Source organism: Saccostrea echinata, unplaced genomic scaffold (genome assembly GCF_033153115.1).
Source record: "Saccostrea echinata isolate AGI-Se365-2 ecotype Australia unplaced genomic scaffold, CSIRO_AGI_Sech_v1 ptg000054l, whole genome shotgun sequence".
Classification (NCBI taxonomy): domain Eukaryota; kingdom Metazoa; phylum Mollusca; class Bivalvia; order Ostreida; family Ostreidae; genus Saccostrea; species Saccostrea echinata.
This window is the reverse complement of record NW_026889803.1, coordinates 36,137,379-36,161,701: the sequence shown is the minus strand read 5'-3', so window position 1 is coordinate 36,161,701 and position 24,323 is coordinate 36,137,379. Positions and strand designations below refer to the sequence as shown.

Genomic DNA, 24,323 nt, shown 5'->3' with positions numbered 1-24,323 from the left:
TATCCTCCAGCAACTCATTTCTTGGCCAAGAAATGAACAACAGTATAACAGCATAGCAGAGGATTTTTCACGTAGAGCAGGTTTTCCGAGCGTTGTGGAAGCTCTAGATGGGACTTATATTCCAATTAGTGGGCCGTCAAATTATAGAGACTCCTACATTTGCAGGAAAGTTTATCCAGCCATGCACTTACAAGCAGTCTGCGACAGTGATCTGAAGTTCTTGGATGTATTCTCTGCCTACCCTGGTTCTGTGCACGATGCACGAGTATTCAAAAATAGCCCTCTTTACCAAGCACTTCAGGAGCTCCCTCCAAAGTTCCATCTACTTGGAGACTCTGCCTACCCTTTAACAACTTTTCTCTTGACACCATTTCGTGACAATGGTCATCTGTCTACTGAGCAAAAATGTTACAACAGTGCCCATAGCTCAACACGTGTAGACATTGAAAGATGTTTTGGGTTACTTAAAGGTAAATTTCGAAAACTGAAATTTTTAGACATGCATAAAGTTGAAGAAATTCCAAGCATGATTATTGCATGTTGTGCACTGCATAATTTCATCATTATGCATGAAAAGGATTATGAGCCTGATATTGAAGTTGAAATTGAGCAGATAGGTGAGAATTTGTTACATGATTTTGATAATGATGAGGGAGAAAGTGTCTCTGGACAGTGCAAAAGACAAGAGATCATGCACTTGCTAGCATGAAAGACTAGTTTGTCGTACCTATTTATGCTACTGTGGAAATCTGTTCAAGTCATATATGGCGTATTTCTATGCCTCCGTATCAAAGATTCGGGGGTATATAGTTTTGCCCTGTCTGTCCGTCTGTCTGTTTGTCTTCAAAAACGTTATCATTGCCCGTAACTTTTGATTAGTTGGAGCTATGGCTTTAATATTTCACATGTGTATTCCTTGTGACAAGACCTTTCTTTGAGTACCATCATTTTTGACCTTGATCTTGGAGTTTGACCCTGGCAGTTTTGCAGAATTTTACCAAACTTTAACCTTGGCCATAAATAGGAACATAGTATACTTTCTTCACTTGAATTTTATTTTACTAGAACTCAGAAATGCTGTATAACATTAAACATTTTTTCCAAAAATTTAAATCATAGTACATTTGAATCTTTTTGAAGATTTGAAATTCAAAGTAGACTTTGGTAAAATTGCATTATTTAGTTCCTAAAGATATCCATCATGGTAGTACTGTGTATAGTTTTGTCTTTATAATAGTTTTAAGCTGTATTCTGAAAAAAATAGATATGACAGTAAAATAATCAGTGTCCTTGGTTCATTGGTAGCTATTGTTATTTTATCTTGTTAACTGATATAAATTATAATTTAACTATTAATGGATCAATAAAATACTAACTTCAAACAGATTGTGGTATCTTTCAATCATTTTATCCATTTGAAAGGACATTGTTGTAGCTGTTAAATATTTATCTGTTTTGTTAGGGTACAATTGATTACATATGTTTTACCTATTTATTCAATGCTTCAGCTAGATGTTCTAAGGCCTGTACCCTTCTTTCCTCAAGGTTTAATCTCTGCCTGTCCAACTCCATCCTCTCCTGGTGCATTTTCTTTAATTCCATTCTGTAATCTGTCACCCAGCCCGATTCTTTTTCAGATTTTCTTTTTTTAGGCGAGGATGGAGTTGGTTTCAGGGGTACAGACTTTTGCGTTCCCAATACACTTAAACTAGATGCGGCAGCCACTGGCTGAACAGCAGGGTCCCCATGTAATACTTTGTCCATAGCATCAAAGTATTTCCAGCACTGTCGACTGTTCCCAGTTTTATTATTTCTCTCCTTGATTATTTTATACCTATATATATATATATATATATATACATGTATATATATATATATATATATATATATATATATGAAAATTAAAAATAACAAGGCAACAATGTTAGTAAAACGTAAGCGCTTTCATTATACTTCTTCAGACGTTTTACAATTCAAAACACGTAAAAAACATATATATATATTTGCGATATTATGTATATTTCACAAGTATTTTGCTTATAAAATGTGTGGATAGCTAGAGCATTCAATACAATGTTACACGGACAGGGGGTCAAAAGGTTAAATATGTCTTTTAATTTGACATCACAAACATTGAACAAAGTGCAAGTGCAATGTGGTCAGCGAAAATCAAAATTCACGTTCTCATTGAACAGAAGCTGTTGCTTTGGCTCTTCCATTAATTGTAACTTACCCGATGGATAATACAGTTAATTTGTCTGCAAAGTCATTTGTGTTATGACATGTTGAGCGTCCAACACTTACAATTCAATGCTTATATTTATATTTACACATTTCATGTTGATGAAATATTGTTTCGTTGAAAACTAGTTTAGTGTGCTCCTTAAAATGATACATACCCCACTTGTACAGCTAAATTGAAGGCTCAGCCATTACTGTTGAATGTGAACCTGAATTCTGATTTATTTTTATGACATTGCATTTTCAGGGTCAAAGTTTGTAAAGTCAAAATAAAAATCTGCATGACCACATTTTGTCCGGCATCCATCTTTCTGTCCATCAGTAAACTTTTCACATTTTCGACTTCTTCTCAAGAACCACTGGATCAATTTCAACCAAAGTTTGTTCAAATGAGGGCCACACTTTCTTCAAGGGGGAGATAATTACAAATAAGTGTAAAATAAATGGTATCTTTTAAAAATCTTCTCAAAAACCACTGGGCCAAAAAATGCGAAACTTATATTGAAGCATTCTCAGATTGTGTAGAATCAAGTTTATTCAAATCATGACCCCTAGGGTAGGGTGGGGCCCCTAGGGCTGATCAAAGTTTTACATAGGAATACATACAAAAAATCTTCTTCTCAAGAACAGCAAAGCCTTGACTGGTCATGTTTAAATGGAAATATCCTCAAGTAGTGTAGATTCAAGTTTGTTCAACTCATACCTCGTCCCCACTTTTATATTTAAACTTTTCAATACTGTACTCATTTCTGCTTACTCCTAACCAAAGTGCTCAGGTGAGCAATGTGGCCTATGGGCCTCTTGTTTCAAGGAGCATTGCAAACTTCGATTGTAAACCACACTGAGAACTATTCCTGTTTCCTTTTGAAAGGTATATTTTGCTAACCTCATTTTCAACGACCTGTACTTCCTGTCACACTCATCCCCAGAGAAACTGTGACCTTTGCTGCACATTTCTTCTGAAATTTTCCTCCATGCCTGCTTTTGTGTTGTTGTATTGGAGGAGAATAGACTAGAGGATTCTGTCCTTAAATCAATTAGTAGAAGTACCGCCTCGGTACTCCATTTTGAATCTATAAAAGTAATTTTCTGTTTCAAAATTAATCTTTCATTACTCAACAATTACTGGTAAACTTAAAATTTCTTTAAAATTATATTTCTATTCAATCTTTGTTAAAATAAACCATCATACTAAAATCTTTTTACTTAAACATAACTGGTTAAAGAAAGATAAAACAAAATCATGACATTTGATGAAAAAGAGCCAAGTTAAAAGGACAAGACATGGAAGTGTTCAGTGGTTAGCAAAATTATGGAGATCTTCCAAAATACACACTACTTCTGACTTTAAAACTAAGCAGTGGTGGGATTCGAACCCACAGATCTACATTAATGACAATTAGCAACACATAAGGGTATTTAGGAAAGGGTATTGAAATAACATAAGGATGGACAAGGATTACACACAAAGCTAACCATGCAGAATGCTCTACAAAAAACAAAACAAAACAAAACAAAAAATAAATAAATAAACATTTACCAGAAAATGGTTCTTATATAAGAAAGCATCTTATAGCAATAAAGTTTAATTTAATTTATTCAATTTCACTTTAATTCTGCTATAAAAAAAAATTGAATTGCTCCTACTCATATAAGAAAAAACTGAAAATACACGTAAAGCATGCACACAAATAATATGAGAAAACAATGTAAACCACAAAGTAAATAACCTTCTTGTTTCTCAGATCCTTCTGATGGTTGTGCCACTGAAAAAGGATTAACTTTAAAATTTTTTTAAACTGGTCACATGGAAAAAGTATGTTAAATATCTTAAATTAGTTTTCCAAATTTTTGCTCATTGTATCATTCCCCAATGGTAGAGATTTAAGAGGGGCATACCTACCATGCATCCCCAATAAATTTGTCGCATTCATTAATTTGTGGTTTTATCTCTTTAAAAAGAAATAAATTATTAGATAAAGCGGTATAAATAAAAGACTTATTTCTATATATATTCTTGCAAGCTTGGGGGCGTTATTTCCAGGGCTCTGTTTTCACATACCTTAAAATATATTCATAGTTTTATTAATTCTAATGAAGACAAAAAATAGTAAAAATATCTACATGTACTTAGAAGACTATTTCTGCATGCCCTACTAAATCCCTAGAATTCAGGGGGTCTAGGTCCCTGCCTTATCACCCCCCTTCAAATTCTGGATCTGTCCTACTAATTCCAAACATCAAACTAGAATTCCCCAAATATTTAAAGTAAAACATCTTATTCCCTTATTATTCTTGATATTTTATTTTTAGTTGCATGAAATCTACTTTGCTTTTTATTTGATTTATGATCATTACACATTTTAATATTTTTACTTAGAAAAATATCTAATTTTCAAGTATTTTGACCATATATAAAGAATATGGAGAAAATATTGTCTCAGAGTCAGTGGGAGATTGCCCTTGTCCTGTTCTCCTCCATTTTTTATCCAAAAGTTTTATATCATAATTTGCCAAATATTAATTTTATAAAACCTGTTGTGGTGTTATTAATTTCCTCCTGATCAGGAGTCTGTTCAACTAGAGAAAATAAATATAAAAAAAAATATGTGAATAAATAAACCAGAGTAGCACTTATAGTATTCTCATAAACATAGCAATATTCATACATAGCTTATAAAATGCAGGCAAATATATAAAAAATAACTTTCTCTTACCCTCTGTTCCTTCAGTTTCACTACAATTAACAAGAGATTTATGTGACTATTACTAAGAGCTAGACTAAGTCTACTTATACTCCCATACACATACCAACCATGATTATGTGGTAGTTGTACTTTTTATTTTTAGGATATTTATTTTAATTAATTTTGTGTATTATTCTCATTCATTATTTTATTCATTTATTCATTCACTCATTCATTCAGCGCTGTACAATGCGATATACTAACACTCTATTTTGTCTTTGTTCAGTGTCTGTAATAAACCTAAACACCCTTATTTTAAATAATGTAGCATAGCACTCCTGGTAGACTACCAGGTATTGTAGGAGATAGGTTATAGCATTATTGATTTTAACATTGATTTCTATTGGTCTATTAGGGGGGAACATATGTTTACAGACAAAAAACTACAAAAATGCTTTTTTTTCATCAATTTCAAAGGGTTTTACAACTAAAACATTGTATTTTATTAATAATATTTGTTTTACTTTATATGCGGAAAACATAAGAAATGATTTAAGGAACATTTATTCATATCCAAGAATATTTTAAAATGTGTTGATGCTTTAAAGCCTGATTTCAATGGAAAATATCGTCTACCCCCCTTATTGTAAGAGCTGGAATTAAGGGTAATTACTATTTAACACTGGCATTAAAATTATCAGTCAATTACCATTTAACTGTTTTTTGCATTCAACAAAAGATTTTACGGTCAAATTGCCATTTATACTGAATTAAATGGGTGTAAAATGTAGGCGGGAATCGAGAGTTAGCGTGCATAGTTCTTTATTTATGTGTCCCAAATAAGGGATTTGTGAATTTGTTGTAATTTTACATATTGTTAAATAGGTCATTTTCATATCTGAGGTGATGTTTAAAGAATAGGAATTCACCTTGTTCCATAAACGGGTATGTTCTGATATAAGGCCATTCCAAGTTTTTTCTCTGTTTAGCATCCACCCAACTTTCAAAAACCTAGCTACCTATTCGCAAAAAACACACAAACTAAAAAAATGAAACACAGACTTTATAGTCATAATAATGAAGTAAATCAAAGGAAATGATTTCATTAATCTATTTTTCATGTAGAAAGTTATTTTCTTCAGCAAAATCGAGGTATTAAATACTTCAAATATTCCAATTATGACATATAGAAATATTTAGAGAGATCGGCAGAAATTTAAAAACTTGACCAAAATAATCAATTTTTGGCTCCTGATTCTGTTTGTTTTTCTGACATAGGGTGTCAAAAACCAAGGCGCACGCAGACGCTAAACATAGAAAAAACTTGGAATGGCCTAGGGCAGAAATGTGTACATATCAGATTGATTAATATAAATATTGTTTATAGGATATTTCTATAAATTAAGAGTAAAAGACTTGTATAATGGTTCAAAGAGCTAATTAACTGAGTGATATGCGACCTAATTATTTTAAATATTTAATGGTGACCTAGAAATAATTTTGTGTTAAAGATGCGTTTATTTGTTTGTATTGTCTTTGTATTGTATGTGTGTTTATATGTTGTTCTTATTGTAGGGTTGATCCTAAATATCCTAATCATGATCCTAATCATCACAATGTTCCAAACTCATATATAAACATTGGATCCACACCCGAAACCATCTTGTTCTTTTTTAATATAAAAACCCAAGAACCGGACACAATTACACAAAGTATATCAGTCTTATAAACAAATGTTTCATGTCAGATAGCATAATCTTTCACATCAGAAAAATATTCAATACATGTCCTCAAAAATGTGTAATTTATTGATAGAATGCATCATACTGACACCATGATCCTACACAAGTGCCTGTGGTTTCACATCATGATCATAGACTTGCAGGGGACATCCTGTCTGACATCAGACATCTGTTTATAAGACTAATACTGTTGAACAGTTCAAAAGAACTGTTTTATTTTTCCGTCGTACATACCTGGAAATAACCCTAACATTACTCCTCCCCAGTAGCTCTGGTTGGACTGGCGAAACTGTCTGTTTTGGGCACGAATGATCATTAAAGTGATGGAGAGATAAAAACACATTATTGCATATGGAACAAAGATATAACTGTAAATTATTTGAAGCCATTATTGTGAAAACTGTTCTCTAAGCAAGATTGTCAAGTCTTGAGACTTACTTTCGAGGAAAGCAGACGGCAAAGAAGCAGACGATCTGGCGAAAGCATGATATGACAGTTTAAACACTTAATTGTAACCCTGAACTCATAAACAATAATCAGAGACAAAAAAGTGTTAACAAGTGCCACATCTACATGTCAAAAAGCAATCAATTACAACCATTTCGACTGTCGGAGTGTTAACTTCCCCTCTGTAAACAATAAACATAAATGTAAAACCTCTGACGTACTCTCATTCCGAAAAAAAGACATCGTACATTACAGCATATGTTAGCATTTCAGTTTCAATTTTCCTGCGTTTAAGTTTTCAATTCATTCTCCGCCATATTGTTTACAAGAAAGCGCTCGCATCCGTTCAGTTGACAGGTTGTTCTCGCGAGAGACAGTACCCGCGAGCGCTCGCGTTGTTGAACGCACCTCAGATGAAGATGAAGACTTCGACATAGAAGACAGCATTCCCCTAGCGACTCTAAGGGCACATGGACTAAACCCAGAAATGCTCCAGGCATTTACAACTATCGACGACGAGATCGAGACCTGTGCCGACCTTAGTGATAATGACATTGTAGAGGAAATCTTGATGAAGAAAACTACCGAACCCATGAACGAATCAGAGAAAAGTGACGATCCAAGTGAGCCCCTTATCCAACCCCCTAATTCAGAGGACACCGAGGCAGCGTGTGAGCTTGTGAGGCAATACCTAGTGTGCCGTGAAAACAGCAAAGACATTTTGCGTCACATGAATGTGATTCTTGACACTGTACGCAGAGACAATATTCTGAAGAAGTCGGCCCAGCAGTCACGAATTACAACTTTCTTCCAGAAGAAGTAAAGTGATGATGTGCTTTGTGTAAACTCTATGTCAATTTATGTAGTGTGACGTGACTCGGTGAAACAGATCAGACATTATTTATTACACATGTATTATATGTTACTGTTTATCATGAAATGAGAACAAATAAATATCGAAACTAAAAGAAGTCTTTTTATTCATACAAAATACGATCTTTGTGGTTAAAATCAAGTGAATTACCTGTTAAATACGAATGAAAAAGTGCATTGACAAATCCAGAATATTATCAACATATACTTCCGGTGTCTATAATAGTAGAACAATGATGATCGGAATTGAAAATTCCGGAATTTATGAACTTTCTATCTCTCGAACCCTTCGATCTCTCGAACTTTTTTAACGGTCCCTTGAACTTCGAGAGATCGAGAGTCACCTGTAGTTCCTATATCACGTATATATATATATATATATATATATATATATATATATATATATATATATATATATATATGAGCACCTGTATTTATATTTTTTCCAATAGATTGATGCATTTATATGCTTTCTTTTTTCTGATCATGAGTGCTGAGCATCACTTGTGAAGGAAAACACCTTAAAGAGCGTACCAGACACCGCAACCCTGAAAACAGCAAATTACGTACAAGCTATAATTCGACGCCGTGGAATGAAAAGGTCGTAACTGTAATTTTATGATTTTACAGGAGAGGAAAAAAATGTTATAAAATAATACTATCAATTCAAATTCATTCTTTACGGTAACTATGCATTCAGACTTATTATTTTTAACTAATAAAGAAAAAAATTACATAAAATATGCAGATATCGGGTAGAAATTCATAAAAATATTAAGATACGACCTTTCATTGCTACTGTTGGATAATGTAAAAGGTTGTATCTGCCAGTTACGACCTTTTTTACCAAGGGAATTGCAGTTACGACCAATGATTAACTTAAACATATTATACAAGTTTTTTTTTTAATTTAAATAAGATTTTTCTGACTGGCATGCCGTAACATGTATTTTCTTTGCTAATGATCTTCGTTTAACATATTTTATTTTAACTGTTATAGTTTTGGTCAATTTATCAACTATGTTAAGACAATTTACGTAAGGTAAACGAGAATCTTTTTCATCTTAGTCAATGTAGATTTTAAGGAGAGGGCCCAAATAGGCAGATTGCCAGCTTCCCAGTCCGTGTTGTATTATATTTTACATAATAAAAATATTGTATAAAAAGTGTAGATTTTTTTAATTACGAACATTTATCAAATTGAATTCTACATTCAAAAATAAGATTGACAAAGCAGTTTCGTTTAATTATAACAACCATAATAAACTATGAAGGAATGCAACAGCTATAAAAATTCTTTGAAAAGTTAACAAAAAAAATAACTTCAACAAAAAAAAAAATGAAAATGAAATTCACATTATTATGTAATATAATTATTGCCATGTTTAACTGTCAACATGACAATTATTGATACAGTTCAAATAAATGAATCATGTTTTACATGCACTAGTTCATTGCATTAAACTGCATCAGAATCTGACTCGTCTGATGAATGGGGCTCTGGCAATTTATCAAGTTTCTTATCATGAGGGAGCTTTTCATAAAACACGTGATGTTTGGATGGGATAAGTCCTTTGTTACACAGGCTCATGAGATCTGCATGTTTCTGTGCAGAAATGGACAAACGTGTTTTATACAATGTTTTAAGTTTGTAGTCTTTTAGGGTAACTGTTCTTCTCCTACCCTGACATACATCAAGCTTTTTATAGTTGTCACTGTATTCATACTTAAAATATATGATGTTGGGTGTTTCTTTTTTATATTGAAAGCTATGGATCTTGTTCCAATGGACGTTTTCTCCGTTGACATCTTTCTTTCGGTTTGAAATGACTGACGATGCACATTCTTTGAAGTCAATCACCATGTGGTTTCTGATTTCTGTCACATTGTACTTCGGAGGATTTTGTTTAGCATTCTTAATTCCAAGAATCCAATCGTCAGGGCTGTACATTTCTAAGCGTTTTGTAGCATTTTCTATTGTTGCATGAACAGAATCTCCCTCCATTTGGGAGTGACCTCTTTCAAAGTAATTGTGGGTTATGGTTTTGATTGGCAAATTTGTGACAGAATACAGACACATAGTACAAAATTGCAGATTTCGCTGCTGCCCGGTGCAACTATCAGAGTAATAGATGACTTCTTCCTTTTCCCCTGCGCTTCTGTTATGCAAAAGAAGGCAAGTTGCGATTTCACAACTTCCACGCTTGGCCTGACTTTCGTCCCAGACATAACAGTTTACATTTCTGCTGCTCAAATCGTATGTGGTGAAATTATATGTTGCCAATTTTCTGCTGTAGTAGGCATCACTTACAAATAATTTTGGAGTCACAAGCACCTTCTGTAAATCAAAATTGATCACTTGGATTTTTTCGTCAGTCAAAGAACGCATTTTGTCTTTAGCTTTCTGTTCTCTAGCGTTCTGTTTTCTTTTTAGGTGTTTCTCGTTTTCGTGTTTTTTTATTTCCTTGTCCTCGGGGGATAGTTTTTCATACGAGTCGCAAAATGTACATACATCCTTTTTGGGATGGTGGAAACCTATATTGAATTCGGTTCCGAATATTTTGTCGTAGGGCCAGTACTTAACTGGAGTTCTTTCTTCTTTTTCACATTTCTGCTTGTACAACTCGTACATGTTTTTAATTGACAAATCTTTTCCCAAATATTTTCTAGACGTTGTTTTTCTACAATAATGTGAATCGACTGTAGGAAATGATTTAATATGTTCTCTTACGAACTGCCGATCATCATCAGATATTTTGTAAATTCCAGGCTTTCTTCCTCTCTTGTCCTCAGGGCCGATTTCTTCTTTATTGGTCAATGTGTATGATACAGTTTTTTCTCCAATACCCAGAGTTTTTAAGAAAAAGATTTTGCATACTTGAGCTGTTTCAGTTTCATTTGAAAGCCTGTATTGGTAAGTATTTTTTCTTCTAGAATCTCGTTTTGTTGTTTTTCTGGCTTTTTCTTCTTTTCTTACATGGCGTTTAATAAAGTCTCTTTGACTGCTGTAACTGTTTCCCCAGTAGTTCTGAAAGATGGTTTGCTGATTTTCTTCTGAAATTTTATCTGCACATTTATACTTGCATTTACAATTTGGTCTTTGCATCGTTCGTCTTTGTATTCTTTTTCCTTTACATGATAGATACTCTTCACCAGCATTACGTTTCCTTTTTCTTATATTTTGTTTCCACTTTTCTGGTTCTTTTTTGTGTCGACGGGATCTAAAGGGCCTTTCTTCTTGATCAGATTCCATTTGAGAAGACTTAGTGTCTGTGTCATCATCGAGATCACTTCCAGTTTCTTCATTTTCTTTATCACTTTCTTGCTTTGAGTCAGTTCCGATGGTCAAATCCTCGTCATGAATATCTACTTCAAGTATAACTTCATTTCCAAGTATCATGTAGAATGATGTTTCTGAGGCAGTGTCTGGTATGTCAAAGAGCGGACGCAGTACATCAAGGTTGAGAGAGACATCATTTAACTCTTGAACTTCTTCATCATCAACAATATCAGTCTCATTCATGTCAAAAATTCCGTCACACTCCATTGAATCAACATCATTTTTGTTGGAGACATTTTCCTCAGATAACTCAGTGTTAACACAGGATGATTCAGAACTAGCATGGTAGACTTCCACATCACCATTTTCACATGTAGATCTAAAATAATCTAAATGATCCACTGTATGAACATTGAATTGTTCCTGTTTATCAGAAACGTGTTTCTCACTAGTACTTTGATTGTTTTGACCTTCTTTTATGGTTTTTGCCAATATATTAAGAGGAATATCATCTTCAGTATCACATATACTGGTATTTTTAGTTTGTAACTTTGCCTTCAATCTACTAAGTGTTAAGCTTTCTTCTTCATCTGAATCTATATCTACAGCTGACATTTTGCGTTATGCTGTTGATTAAGATGATCCCTTATTTCTTTGTTTATTTGTTTTTCTTTAAATTTGAGGATGTCTATTCGGTTTTGATCATTAAATAAGTGTGTGATCCACAAGTTTCGAATGTATGGATGAACATCATCCTGATGAATTGCATCCCAAGATCTTTCAAAGTTTTGCTCAATAATGCAAAGTTCTTTTTCAATTATTTGCAGCTTGTCCTTTGTTTGTAAGCAGTATTCACAGGACAAATCTAAAAACAAGGCAAAAATATTCGCGTAAAATGTATAGGTACAAAACTACTCCAAAGACAGTATGCTGCATGACCTAGATAACACTTCAATTTTTATAAAACAACATCTTAAAAAACAAAATGCTAATATAAAACAAACAATTTTAAAGACTCAAACAGTGCACGTCGTACTTTGAAGGTCGACACGATTTTAAATAATTAATCGCTATGTGTATTTAAAAATGTACAGTAATAAACAGAATATAAAATATGCAAATTAACATTTTACATTTCCTTCTCGATACCTATAAATTGCTAAAAATGACCCCTGTAAAAATTATTCTTCATAGTTCTTTTATCCTGTTAAAAAATTGCAATCAGTGATTATTTTATTCCAAACTATTTTAGCATTTGTGCCTTAAAGTAAATATTTGCTCTGAATCATTTATTGTATATTTGTAAGAAGTATTTTAGTACGATTTTCATTGCTTTTAATGATCTCCGTACAAATTTTCAAAACCTTTGCAACATATTTATTTACATCGTTTTCTTTTAAATTTCGTAAATTATAACGATTGCAATGAATAAATCATGCAAATTCCTTCACAAAAATATTATATTTTACTTACCATTCATAGTTTTTATTCTTTTTTCCCCTCTTCAGCAGCATGGCATGACGATGTGTTTACTTGTGATAACTAATTATGAAACGTCGTAACTGCCACTTACGACGTAAATGCATCACAATATGTAGCGTTAAAAAGTCTTATCTGCCACTTACAACCTTTTATGTTTATACCGTGCAGATACGACCAAATGTTATTTCCCCGTAACCATGGTAATAAATAGAATATGATTTTAATATTTTGATAAGTTATACAATATGTTATGTATTTTTTAGATTGCTAAAAAAGTCAATTTTGTCGTATCTGCCACTTACGACCTTTTAATTCCACGGCGTCGAATTGTCGTTTACAATATGAAAAATCCCATATCACTTCAAGCACGCATAATTTAACATTCAAACCAAGAAATACTAGCTGATATTTAACATTGCACAAAATCTATTCTAAATTTAAAGAATTGATCTGAATATCATTATACTAAACATACGAAATAATGAATTTACATGCGACGGAGAATTGTATTTGTTCGTTTGTTATGCTTACACATGCTTTATCAAGTGTAGTTATTTTTTTCTGTAGCTATAGTTGATATATTCTTTGATACCAAAGCATTACAGCGATATATTCTTTGATACTAAAGCATTACAGCCTTTATCTGAAAGATGGAAAAACTATAAATGTTTCAATTGTTTTAATTCATGAAATGAAGAAAGCATAGAAAAGGCTTAAATGAGTGAGGTTAAAAAAGACTTTCATAATTTATCAATTAAGTTATTAATCAAATTACTTTATCGTTACAAGATACATGCCTGTACACATTTATAAGCCTCAATACATGTAGATAAATGAAATGGCAGATAGTCTTTTTTATGACCAGGACAAGAAGATTAGACATTCGACTGTATTCTTTTACTCTAAACAAAATTTACCTACATTTGATGAAATCATACAATTCTTCGGAAACGGAAAGGAAAATCTGACGATGTCGATAAACCATGATATATTCTTATATTTCTAATGCAGGACGCTTCTAAAGTTACAAATGAGGAATAGATATAACAAATATTAATTTATAGGTTAAAAAAGCCCGCAATGTTAATGATATTCGTTTCTTTTAAACTTCCTCTTTTTTATTCAAATTATTAAAACCCAATAGCGTTTCAATTGAATGCATTTTAAAAAGAAAAAAAAATGAACGGAAAATTTACCGTATGGGTGACTGATCTCAAGAAAGAGAGAAAACTTTTGACATATAATCTAATTTATCCCATGTTTACCCCTTTATCCCGTGGATATGACTCATTGGATAATTTTTTCATATTCCACAGTTAAGTGCAGTTGTGACGTCACAATGGTGTTAGCGTGATGAAGTAAAATTAAGTGGAGTCCTTTATATAAAACAGTGTAAAACATTGGTTGTGGAGTATTAAACATGGGATAAAAAGAATCTCCCATGATTTGTAGTTGGATATGACTTTTATCCAACTCGTGTTTTTATCCCCTCGCCAAGGCTCGGGGATAAAAAAAAAACACACACAACTCGTTGGATAAAAATCATATCCAACTACAAATCATGGAAGATCCTATATATAGATATGATGCTATGGATTTCAAAACTCCCTGTTTTAAAAAACTTATTTTCCTCGGGCATTTATATTTTTAGTTTAAACTTCTCCATTGTTTGATAATTTAATTTTGGTTGTAATCTACCCTTTGATTGGTCAATATCCAAAAAGAAACGCAGGTTAAATCTGTACAACCTGGTTTAGTATGGGAACACGCCCCCCTGACAAGCAGCTGAATCATCTGTATCCATGCAATCCTCTCATATCCAGTCCTCTGTTTTAACGCTGATTTATAATCCGCTTCGCAGATTATAAAGCGTAAACTGACCCAAACCAGGTTATACTCGAATGACTTGGCCAAGAATTAGAGTCATTCCTAAAATAGGACAAAGCAATGTCTAGTAATTTTAGTAATTAACAAAAGGATTCAATGATGAGAATAATATTACATTTAGCACTAGAACCCCTGTCCCTGGGGCCATGAATTTCACAATTTTGGAACAGGCATCATTGCTTATCATAACTATGTATTTAGTTTGTTTAAATAATACCCAGGAGTAGAGAAGAAGATTTTCAAAGAAATAATGCACTTTCACTATATGATCTATATAGCCCCGCCCTAACACCAGAACACCTGACCATAGGGCCATGAAATTCACAATTTTGGAAGAGGCACTCTTGCTCATCATAACTATGTATTTAGTTAGTTTATTTAATAGCTAGGAGCAGAGAAGAAGATTTTCAAAGAATTAATGCATTTTCACTATATAATCAATAGAGCCCCGCCCTGACACCAGAAACCCTGACCCTGGGGCCATGAAATTCATAATTTTGGAAGAGGCAGTCTTGCTCATCATAACTATGTACTTAGTTTATTTAATACTCAGGAGCAGAGAAGATTTTCAAAGAATTAATCCATTTTCATTATATGATCTTTATAGCCCCACCCTACCCTAACAAAAATTTACTAAAGTTAACTAGAGTTAACTATAGTGAAAACTTTGATAGTTTGATTTACTATGAAACTTTACTCTGGAACTTTTTTTGAGATTTCAAAGCTTAAAATCTCTAAAATGCGATAACAGTAATGTAAAATTTGGAAATAATGTTTAAATATACAAATAATATTTCAATTTGATATAAAAAATGTGCATATATGAATTGAAGAAAAAAATATAACGATCTGAAATCCACAGTAAAATACTTTGATTTACTATAGTGAAAAAACGTTGATACTTTAGTAAACTATAGTTAACTATAGTAAACTATAGTACTTTTTTGTAAGGGTAGCACCAGAACCCCTGACCCTGGGGCCATGAATTTCACAATTTTGGTAGAGGGCCCAATGCTTATTACAATCATGTTAACAGTTTGACTGCTTGGTGTCCAGGAGTAAAGAAGAAGATTTTTAAAGATTGCATCAATTTTGGTGGTTTTAGCCCCACCCCTCGGGCCCCAGGGGGTCAGGGACCATGAAATTCACAAAATTTTGTTCCCCTTCACCCATAGATGCTATATGCCAAAATTGGTTGAAATTGGTTAAGTGGTTTTGGAGAAGAAGTTGAAAATGTTCAAAAGTTAACGCACGGACGACGCACGACGACGGACGAAAACGGATAGCAATAGGTCACCTGAGTGACTCAACTGACCTAAAAAGCGCAAGAAGTACATTCAGAAATAAACACAAAAACCATAATAGATGAGAAAATTCAACTTTAATTGAAAAGCTGACAACAGAATAAATTTTACCCAATAACAGAATAAATTTTACCCAATGCTATTGAAGAGCAGAAGACCCAGATAGCAAGACTACATCGGGCCAACGTTGGTTGATGGTTGGTAGGTTGGTATAGTGTTGGCGTTGGGCGGTAAATGTTGGCCCAACATTGGCCCAACGGATGATATGTTGGCGTGAAAGCTGGTCCATCGGTGTTGGGTATGCGATGTTGGGCCAATGTTGGTGCATTGTAGTAAATGTTGGCATGAAACATGACCATTATATGTTGGGCATTTGATGTTGGCCCAACGTAGGTCCAACCAAGTAGATGTTGGCTTAAAACAAAGCCACTGTGTGTTGGGATGTAATGTTAGCCCAACATAGTGCCAACCAAGTAATTTTGACATGAAACACATGAAATGTGTGTTGGGTATGTAATGTTGGTCCAATGTTGGCCCAACGTAGTAAATTTTGATTATAATAAGGTATTGATATGACTTTCAAAGTTGGCCCAGCGTTGGTTCAACGGAGTGAATATTGGAATAAAAACAACTTTCATTAACATACATGTTGGTGATCTGTTAATTACACATATTAAATTTGTGTCTTTAAGAACCATTTAAGATTCTTTCAATAGAGACATCTCATCTTTCGTTAAAATATGATGAACGAGGGATTATCTTAATAGCCCATTTATTAATAATTTACAGTGTATGTGTTAATAAAAACGAAAAATTATTCCAGAACCTTATTTATGAAAATAAGATTTTTAATACTGATTTATGTTTGTAATTTGTGTCCGAGACCATTGCAAATACATGTAGAAGTTTTAATTATTCTGCACAGTATATAATTTTGTAGATTCTATATTTAGCATCATGTAACTTAAAGGAGGACATCGGAGTATAAATAGCAGCCAATGAAATAAATGGTGGGTTATTTGATTTTTCTGGCCACATTCAGATTGCAGAGAGTTATTTACAAATATTAAAATACTGATTCCCCTTTATCATCAGATGTTTGTCTTGCTTGTTCTTTTCATTAATGTGCATCCTTGGTCACAAATTAAATTTACTGTAAAATTTTTTCTTAGCTGTATTTTTCATTGAAATATTTGAAGCAGGGCTTCTGTTTCTATTTGAAATTCAAAACTGACAGCAGTGGGCGTGATTTAGTTTGTTATTGTTTACACCGGATGTTGTCTACATCACATGCTGGCATGGCGGGCAGAACAGAATGCTGCAGTGTTTGACTTACTTTCATCTCTAGATAAATCCAACTTCCAAAAGATAAAATCCATGATTCAGATTTTTGACATCTGTATTGAAATTGGAATAGTTATAAAATCCTCACAATATATGTACAAAATAAATATCAAGTCAAAACACCTAGCCTATACAAACAGAAACAAACAAACAAAGAGAAGAAAATATCAATTTGATCATGTTGATTGACTGTCAACTATGAAATAAAAATTATTCCCACAAGTGACCCATGTATTGTACATCTTTTGGATTTGGTAGCCATGTTCTCACAGTATTCACTACACATGTCGGCATAATGTCACGTCTGTGCCATTCCTGTCCTGGCTGATAATGTTCCAAAGCTCGCATTTTTTTCTCAGCATATCGGGGATCACTCCAGACTCCACGATGTAAGAGCATTGTCCAAAACCTTTCATATTTCTCCTTTCGTAATTTTGAATTCCTGGGATGGGGCGGTCTGAATGGTTCCACTTCCCACCATAATTGCCTGTTGTTGTTGTCTGTGACGCAGGGTTTGCAGAGGCAGAATGGACATTCCTCTCTGTTAATGTCTTGAAGGATGACAAATTTTTCTTCATCATTATTGCCACTGCATTCAGCTTCTATAACTCCAGTATCTAATTCTATATTTGTCTGCACACCTTTGTCTACACATTCTGATCTTACACAAGTGTTCCCGCCAAATTTCTCTTCCTGTGATGTGTCAATGGGGCGAAAATCCCAGTCACTATGCAAAAAGAAATGTTTTATGGCCTCCATTTGCATTTCACTCACATCCAAAATTAATCTCTGTCTTTCCCCCATTTTGCTTACAAAATACAATAACAAATTAATGGAAAATGGCCTCTAAATGATTACAGTGTAGGTACTAATATATGCAGTGTAGGTACTAATTGATGCAGCTGTGTGAAGTCCAACCTCCCCACATGATTAAATGGGTGATAAGAGAATGGTTTATTAGTTACTGCAATTTTGTGAATAGGGCCAAACAAAGGAGAATTTTATTTATATTAATATATATTTTCAATTCTGTTGATTTCTGGAAATAACAACTTAGAAATAAAAAAAAATTGATAAATTAAAAAAAAAGGGAATTTTCAAAACTAATAATGTTATAGTGAGGTTACACATCTATTTCTCTTTTGTTATCAATTACTCTCCCCCTTGGCCTCACATAGAATATAAGGATGGTTTTGGGTTACTGATAACCAATATATATGAATATAATTTCTCTCAGAAACATCAAAATCTTGTATTTGAGATCATGGCAAAAAAATGAAGAGTCCGCAAAGAAACGTCCACCAAATTTTAGGCTTGAAATTCCTGGTGATGGGGAATTTAAAACTAAAATTCAAGGAAAACTGCAAGAAGTGAAAACATTTCTCACTTCTAAGCACAATTCACCTGTAAACAATGCTGTAATAATCGAGGAACTTTTGGACTTTTGGTTAAAAAAACACTCAGAGGACCAAAGTGTGGATTTGGATCAAACACAATTTCCATCAACATATCTTCAAGTCAGGAAGAGGGATGTAAATCAGAAAATGTTTGTTTGTGCAGAGTCATCACTTCTAAATATATGTGAACTTTGTGAAGCTCATACCAAGAACTGTAATGGAAAATTGAAATTCTTTAAGAAAACGATGAAAGGACATGTTATCTCTTTGCGCCTCCAATGCTCCAAGGATAAAATACACAGTTATTCCTGGTCATCATCACCATATCTGCCCAATGATGAATATCTGGTCAACCACAGAATATGTCATGGTCTCATGTGTAGTGGAATGCTACCATCTCATTACACAAGATTTTCCAATGGAAGTGGATTAGGATGCATCAACTGGGCCAGGAGAAAACATTTTTTTGAAGAATATAAAAATTCTGTTGAGGCCGAATATCAAGATTCCGTCCAAGATGCTCTACACGAAGAAATCGGGAGTTATCAAGACTTGGATGGCATCAATATTTTAACAGATGCTAGACATGGATGGCGAAAAAATGCAAAAGATACATCTGTAGTGGCCATAGGTGAGAAATGTCATAAAGTTTTGGATTGTGTCCATGTCACAAAACAACAAGATCCCGTTTCTCAACGACATGAAAGAATTGGCACAGAAGCTATTTATGAAAATTTCACCTCGCAAGATGTCACCATCAAGATTCATTCTCATGACAGAAATCTTAGTATCAACAAATTTATTAAAGATTCAGAAGAAACAACAAATCAGAATGATTTATGGCACTCAGTGAAAGCACTGAAAAAATCACTTAAAAATATCTCCAGTGGCAGTAAGAAGTCAGAGGGTTTTACCTGGAGTGAGCAGCTAGTGAACAAGACCGAACCGATTGCCACTCATATTCATTGAGCTGTTAGGCATTGTGAAGGAAATCCAAAAAAGCTACAAGAATTTATAGAGAATATAATTCCTCACTATGAAAACTCGCATGAAAAGTGTCATCCAGAGTCGAGATGCAGAAAAGATGAAAATTATGAGCCTTCCCGAGTTGTGTTAACAAGTACAATTGCCAAAAAACTTTTAGAAAATGCACTGAAAGGATCAGTTATTTATAAATATCCTGAGGATTATGTTTTGGGTAAAGATACTTTTTATGTAGAGAGTTTTAATAATGTCATGAACATATTCCAGGACAAGAGAATAGTTTTTGGAGAAAACCAATATAAACTGAGATCAAACTTAGCTGTGTGCCACTGGAATGAAAACGTTGACAGGGAGCACACCTCAGTGTATCATTCAAGGAACCCAAATGCGCCACGAAGCCAGAAAGGGAAGAAAGTGTATAAAAAACTAACATTTAAATACAGAGATAATATCTGGTGTAAATATGTAGAAAGCTTTTATTGAAATGAACTGTCATAATATTGAGCCGAGATTATTTTGTACATTGAGTATCAATATTGTAATTGAAACAAGTTATAATATTTTTATTTTAATCAGAATTGTATATATATATATATAATCAATCATATAGTCAATCAATAAATCAGCAGTATGTCTTGTAAATCCTGCTTTGTATATATACACTGTAAAGATTATCACTGTGGGTTACTTGTTTAGCCATTAAGTAACATGTGTGCTGTCTTCTGTTATCAGCATGCTGGAGTTTATTTTTAACTTAGCTGCAGCAATAAGCGCCGCCCTACACCAAATTTGCTTAATTGCACTACCACCGGATTTTCAAGTAGGTCAAGCTCGGCCTTTAAAGTGCTGAATTTTAGAGCTCCAAATAATTAGGTCAGTGGTGAAATCCACTGGCTCAGCAGGTGACTGGCCGGTTTCCTAGGAAACAGGCATCCTAATCAGCTCTGTTTCGTAAACTCGGAGTGGTCACATCTTATCACTTGCAACCTTGAACAAAGCATATACATGTGCGTGTCCGTTTTGAATCGCAAGAAAGAGAAAATGGATTGTTTTAGCCCTTGAAATGTAAGTATAGTCGTTTTACGTGTGATTGATAGAATTTTATCTCTGTGAAAGTTTTAACTTGAGCATAGTTTGTACAATTGAACAAATTATTCAAGAATTGCAATTTTCAAAACTATGCATGTATATTTACTAGTAATCTGGTTAAGTTATAACTTATAAGTAGTAAGTGACATCATTTTTGAACGGATTAAACTGATATATTTTTTATATCATTTATAGCATCTGGTGGGGAGAAAACCCTTTGTGTTACAAGACCATTGATGTTTGGAATTTAATTGACAGTGAGTGATTTATCTCAATTATCAGTGTGAGAGACATGGATTTTACAGACAAAGAAACAAGAACAGGAACAGGAAAAAAGGAGTGAATGGTTCAGAAGTAATATGGACAGGAGAACATTCCAAAGTTTCACAAATTTGAACACTGGGACTCTTATTCTAGAGGAATAGTATATAGTGACTGAAGTGATATGGGATAGACTTGAGAAAACATTGAACTACCTTTTATTTCCCTCTGTTGATTTCATTCCATAGGAGTGACAAAAAAATAAAACATTTGTTTGAGGAACAAGCTAATTTACCATGCAGGATTTATTCAACCAATTGTTTTACTCGTAATTATGGAAATAAAAAGGTTACAGGAAATCATATTGTTGAACTAAAATAATTCAATCGCCGATCATTTGCCAACATGTTTATGGAACGTAGGGCCAACGTTGGTCCAACATTCATTCTTAGCTTTAAAAAAACATTGAACCAACATTGGGTCAACAGGAAGTTAAACGTTGGGCCATTGTTGGGCCAATGCCAGATAACCAACCATCGAATGTTGGCCCAACGTCGAGCCAACTTGTTGGTTGAACGTAGGGCCGATGAGCAAGATGATGTTGGGCCAACGCATAAAACTGACAGAGGGCCAACGTAATTTTCGCCGTTGGGCTTGCGTTGGCCCAACGTAAGCTTGCTATCTGGGGACCAAGGCTTTTTTTGCGACGTTTTCATAGAAAATGTTACATCATCAGTGTGAGAAGTCTGTTAGGAAGCAGCTCTTTCCGTTTCACTGAATCCGTGTAGATACATATATTACAATAGAAAATCAATGTCGGATTGGACAGTGTGTCGGATTACCCAGTGTTGAATTTTTCTGAGCATTATGATCAGTGTCAGATGACTACTAAACATTACCATTCTTCATTAGGTTTAAAGTACAAGTGTATTTAATTGTCAAAGTGTTTGCACAACTGTGTGTTTCTTTGTTGTATAAAATATGCCTTCGATGAGTAGCATTTCCTTGAGAAACAGCTTTTGTGATAGCATTTATTTCGTAAACTCTATAGTAATATACGATGATTTTTTTTTAAACAGATGGAACTGTCGATTGCTTCGAGATGTTGCAATTCAATTTTTTGACATTTTACTTACTGACAATAGATATTTAAGTAAATATTTCGTCTACCTTCTCTACATAGAGGTATTTTTTTTCTACACTACATTTCTCTCCGATTTTTCTCCACTGTTTACTTCTCAACATAGACTGTGCTATTAATATCGTCACGCGATTTTTCATACAAACGGGACGTAACTCTAAAACATTGTGATTGCGATTGAATTATCAAACAGACGTAAAATTTAATGAGCAACTTAACTTGGTACCTTTTGCTTCTGGCAAATCTTTTTGTGCACAGCCTCGCTTGATTCAGTGTATATTAACCCGGAAAACGTTTTCTATTAGACAAGATGCTGCCTTCAAATTTAGTATTGTCTACATGTAACACAGTAGTTCGCCGTACTCTTTTTTTTTCGCAACATGTTTTTATGAAGGACTCTGACTACATGTCTGATTTTAATTTCAAGCAAAAATCTTATTTATTCTGTAAGGTAAAGGCGATCTAAATATCATGATTGTACGCTTTTTATTTTCTATCGCGTGGATGCTATTTTGTCAATGCGAGAATAAAATTGATTGCCTAATCTTTAAATTAAAAAAAACTGTTCATTAATTGCTTAAATAATAACTACTCTCTAAGTAGACCAATCTTGTGACCAATACGGGACATTCATGTTACCTCGCCAGCGGCTAATTACGGTACACCAGTGTAATTATGTCGGATTACCCAGGTGAAATTATAATGTAATTATCTAGACTTGTTGAAAAAAGCGCCGGAAATCGGAATGTACAGTAGTCAGAATATACAGTGTTTTGTTCTATATAAATTATAAAGAATTTTTGGGAATAAAATATGAGGTCGGAAAGGCCAGTGTGCCGTATTGCACAATTGTCGGATTGGACAGTGGGCACTGTGTGTGTGTGTGTGTGTGTGTGTGTGTGTGTGTGTGTGTGTTAAATCTACAAAAAACGACCACAATATTAATGTATTAATCGGTATTGATGTTCGTACTTATTGTTTGCATACGAAACGTCAGTCTGCTTTTTCAAAAGGAATCTTTGTATGCTTGCTCTATCTTTCTCAAGTCTACCTCAGGTTGGGAGGCTATCTTCCGCACCTCGTTTGAAGCTTCAGAGGGATTATTGTTGTGGACATCGATGGCAGATTTCACAAGCTCATAGATATCGAACGGTAAAATTGCAACTGATAGGACGATGCCGATCGCTTTGCCAAATCTTGCAATAAACCTACAGCCTTGTGCCGATCCTTCTCCTCCTAACCCAGCTAGTTTAATCAAAAACTTTGCTCCTGTCGTCATCGCTCTCGTTCCTTTTAAAGCAGCTTCGGTATATTCGGCATATTTTTGAAGGTCCGAAATAAGATTTTCTGTGAACTTCTTGTCCTCGTCAAGAAACCGTTGAACCTCCGTTATTTTTCCGTTTTCAAGCAAGGCTTTTGCAATAGTCGTGCCAATTGTAACAACAGTGCCTGCACCACTAATTACTCCGGCTGCTACTGCTGGCACCAGTGAAAATACCCCCCGTAAATGGTGCCGCTATGAGACATCCTGTAGCTATGATTTCCCCAAGCACAGATGTGCTAGCTCCAGCTAATTTCGCAATTCTGGTGTCTTTAGTAATGGCGTTTATATCATCTGCCAGTCTTCGTAGCTCGCGTATTGTTTTTTTGCGTGCTGACATCCATTCCCTGCAAACTCTTTTTATCTCTTCGTCTGCCATTTCTGAAAAGCAGAAGAACATCAGTCAAAGTGTACACATCATAAAGACCAACTGTATGTTTTTTAAGCTTCCTCCCACCACACTTTACGTACTTACTCCTTTTTATAGCTGATGAATTCTGTCCAATGGCGCTGTTGTAGATCATATTAAATATATTGCATTTTGCTAATTGTTGCAAGAGAATAATATGATAAATTGCAACAATCCTTCGGTCTTTCACTCAGTACCTATGTTTCTGTATTTTATTTGCAGCGGAATTTTTCTATGACCAACCCACAAGAACAAACATGAATAAATTGAATCTCCCAACGCCCAGAAGTCATCACAAAAAAGCGATGACACGTTGAATGGTTTAAGTAACTGGAAATTTCACAGATCACTACACATGATTAGAGAGAAATCATAATGCAGTATATCTGCTTCGTGATGCAACCAACGACTATCAAATGTGATGTTATGTTAAC

At 34.1% G+C, this 24,323-nt stretch overlaps 1 protein-coding gene across 1 annotated transcript; it reads right to left on the bottom strand.

Moving 5' to 3' along the window:
• Positions 1-1,488: 1,488 nt before the first annotated feature.
• LOC133171968 (uncharacterized) lies at positions 1,489-7,013 on the bottom strand. Its single transcript, XM_061306763.1, has 5 exons — positions 6,905-7,013; positions 4,959-4,978; positions 3,718-3,730; positions 3,128-3,314; positions 1,489-1,834 (listed from the first exon to the last, which is right to left on the bottom strand). The coding sequence occupies exons 1-5, from the start codon at positions 7,011-7,013 to the stop codon at positions 1,489-1,491; spliced, it is 675 nt and encodes a 224-aa protein (XP_061162747.1).
• Between the last annotated feature and the right edge of the window lie 17,310 nt (positions 7,014-24,323).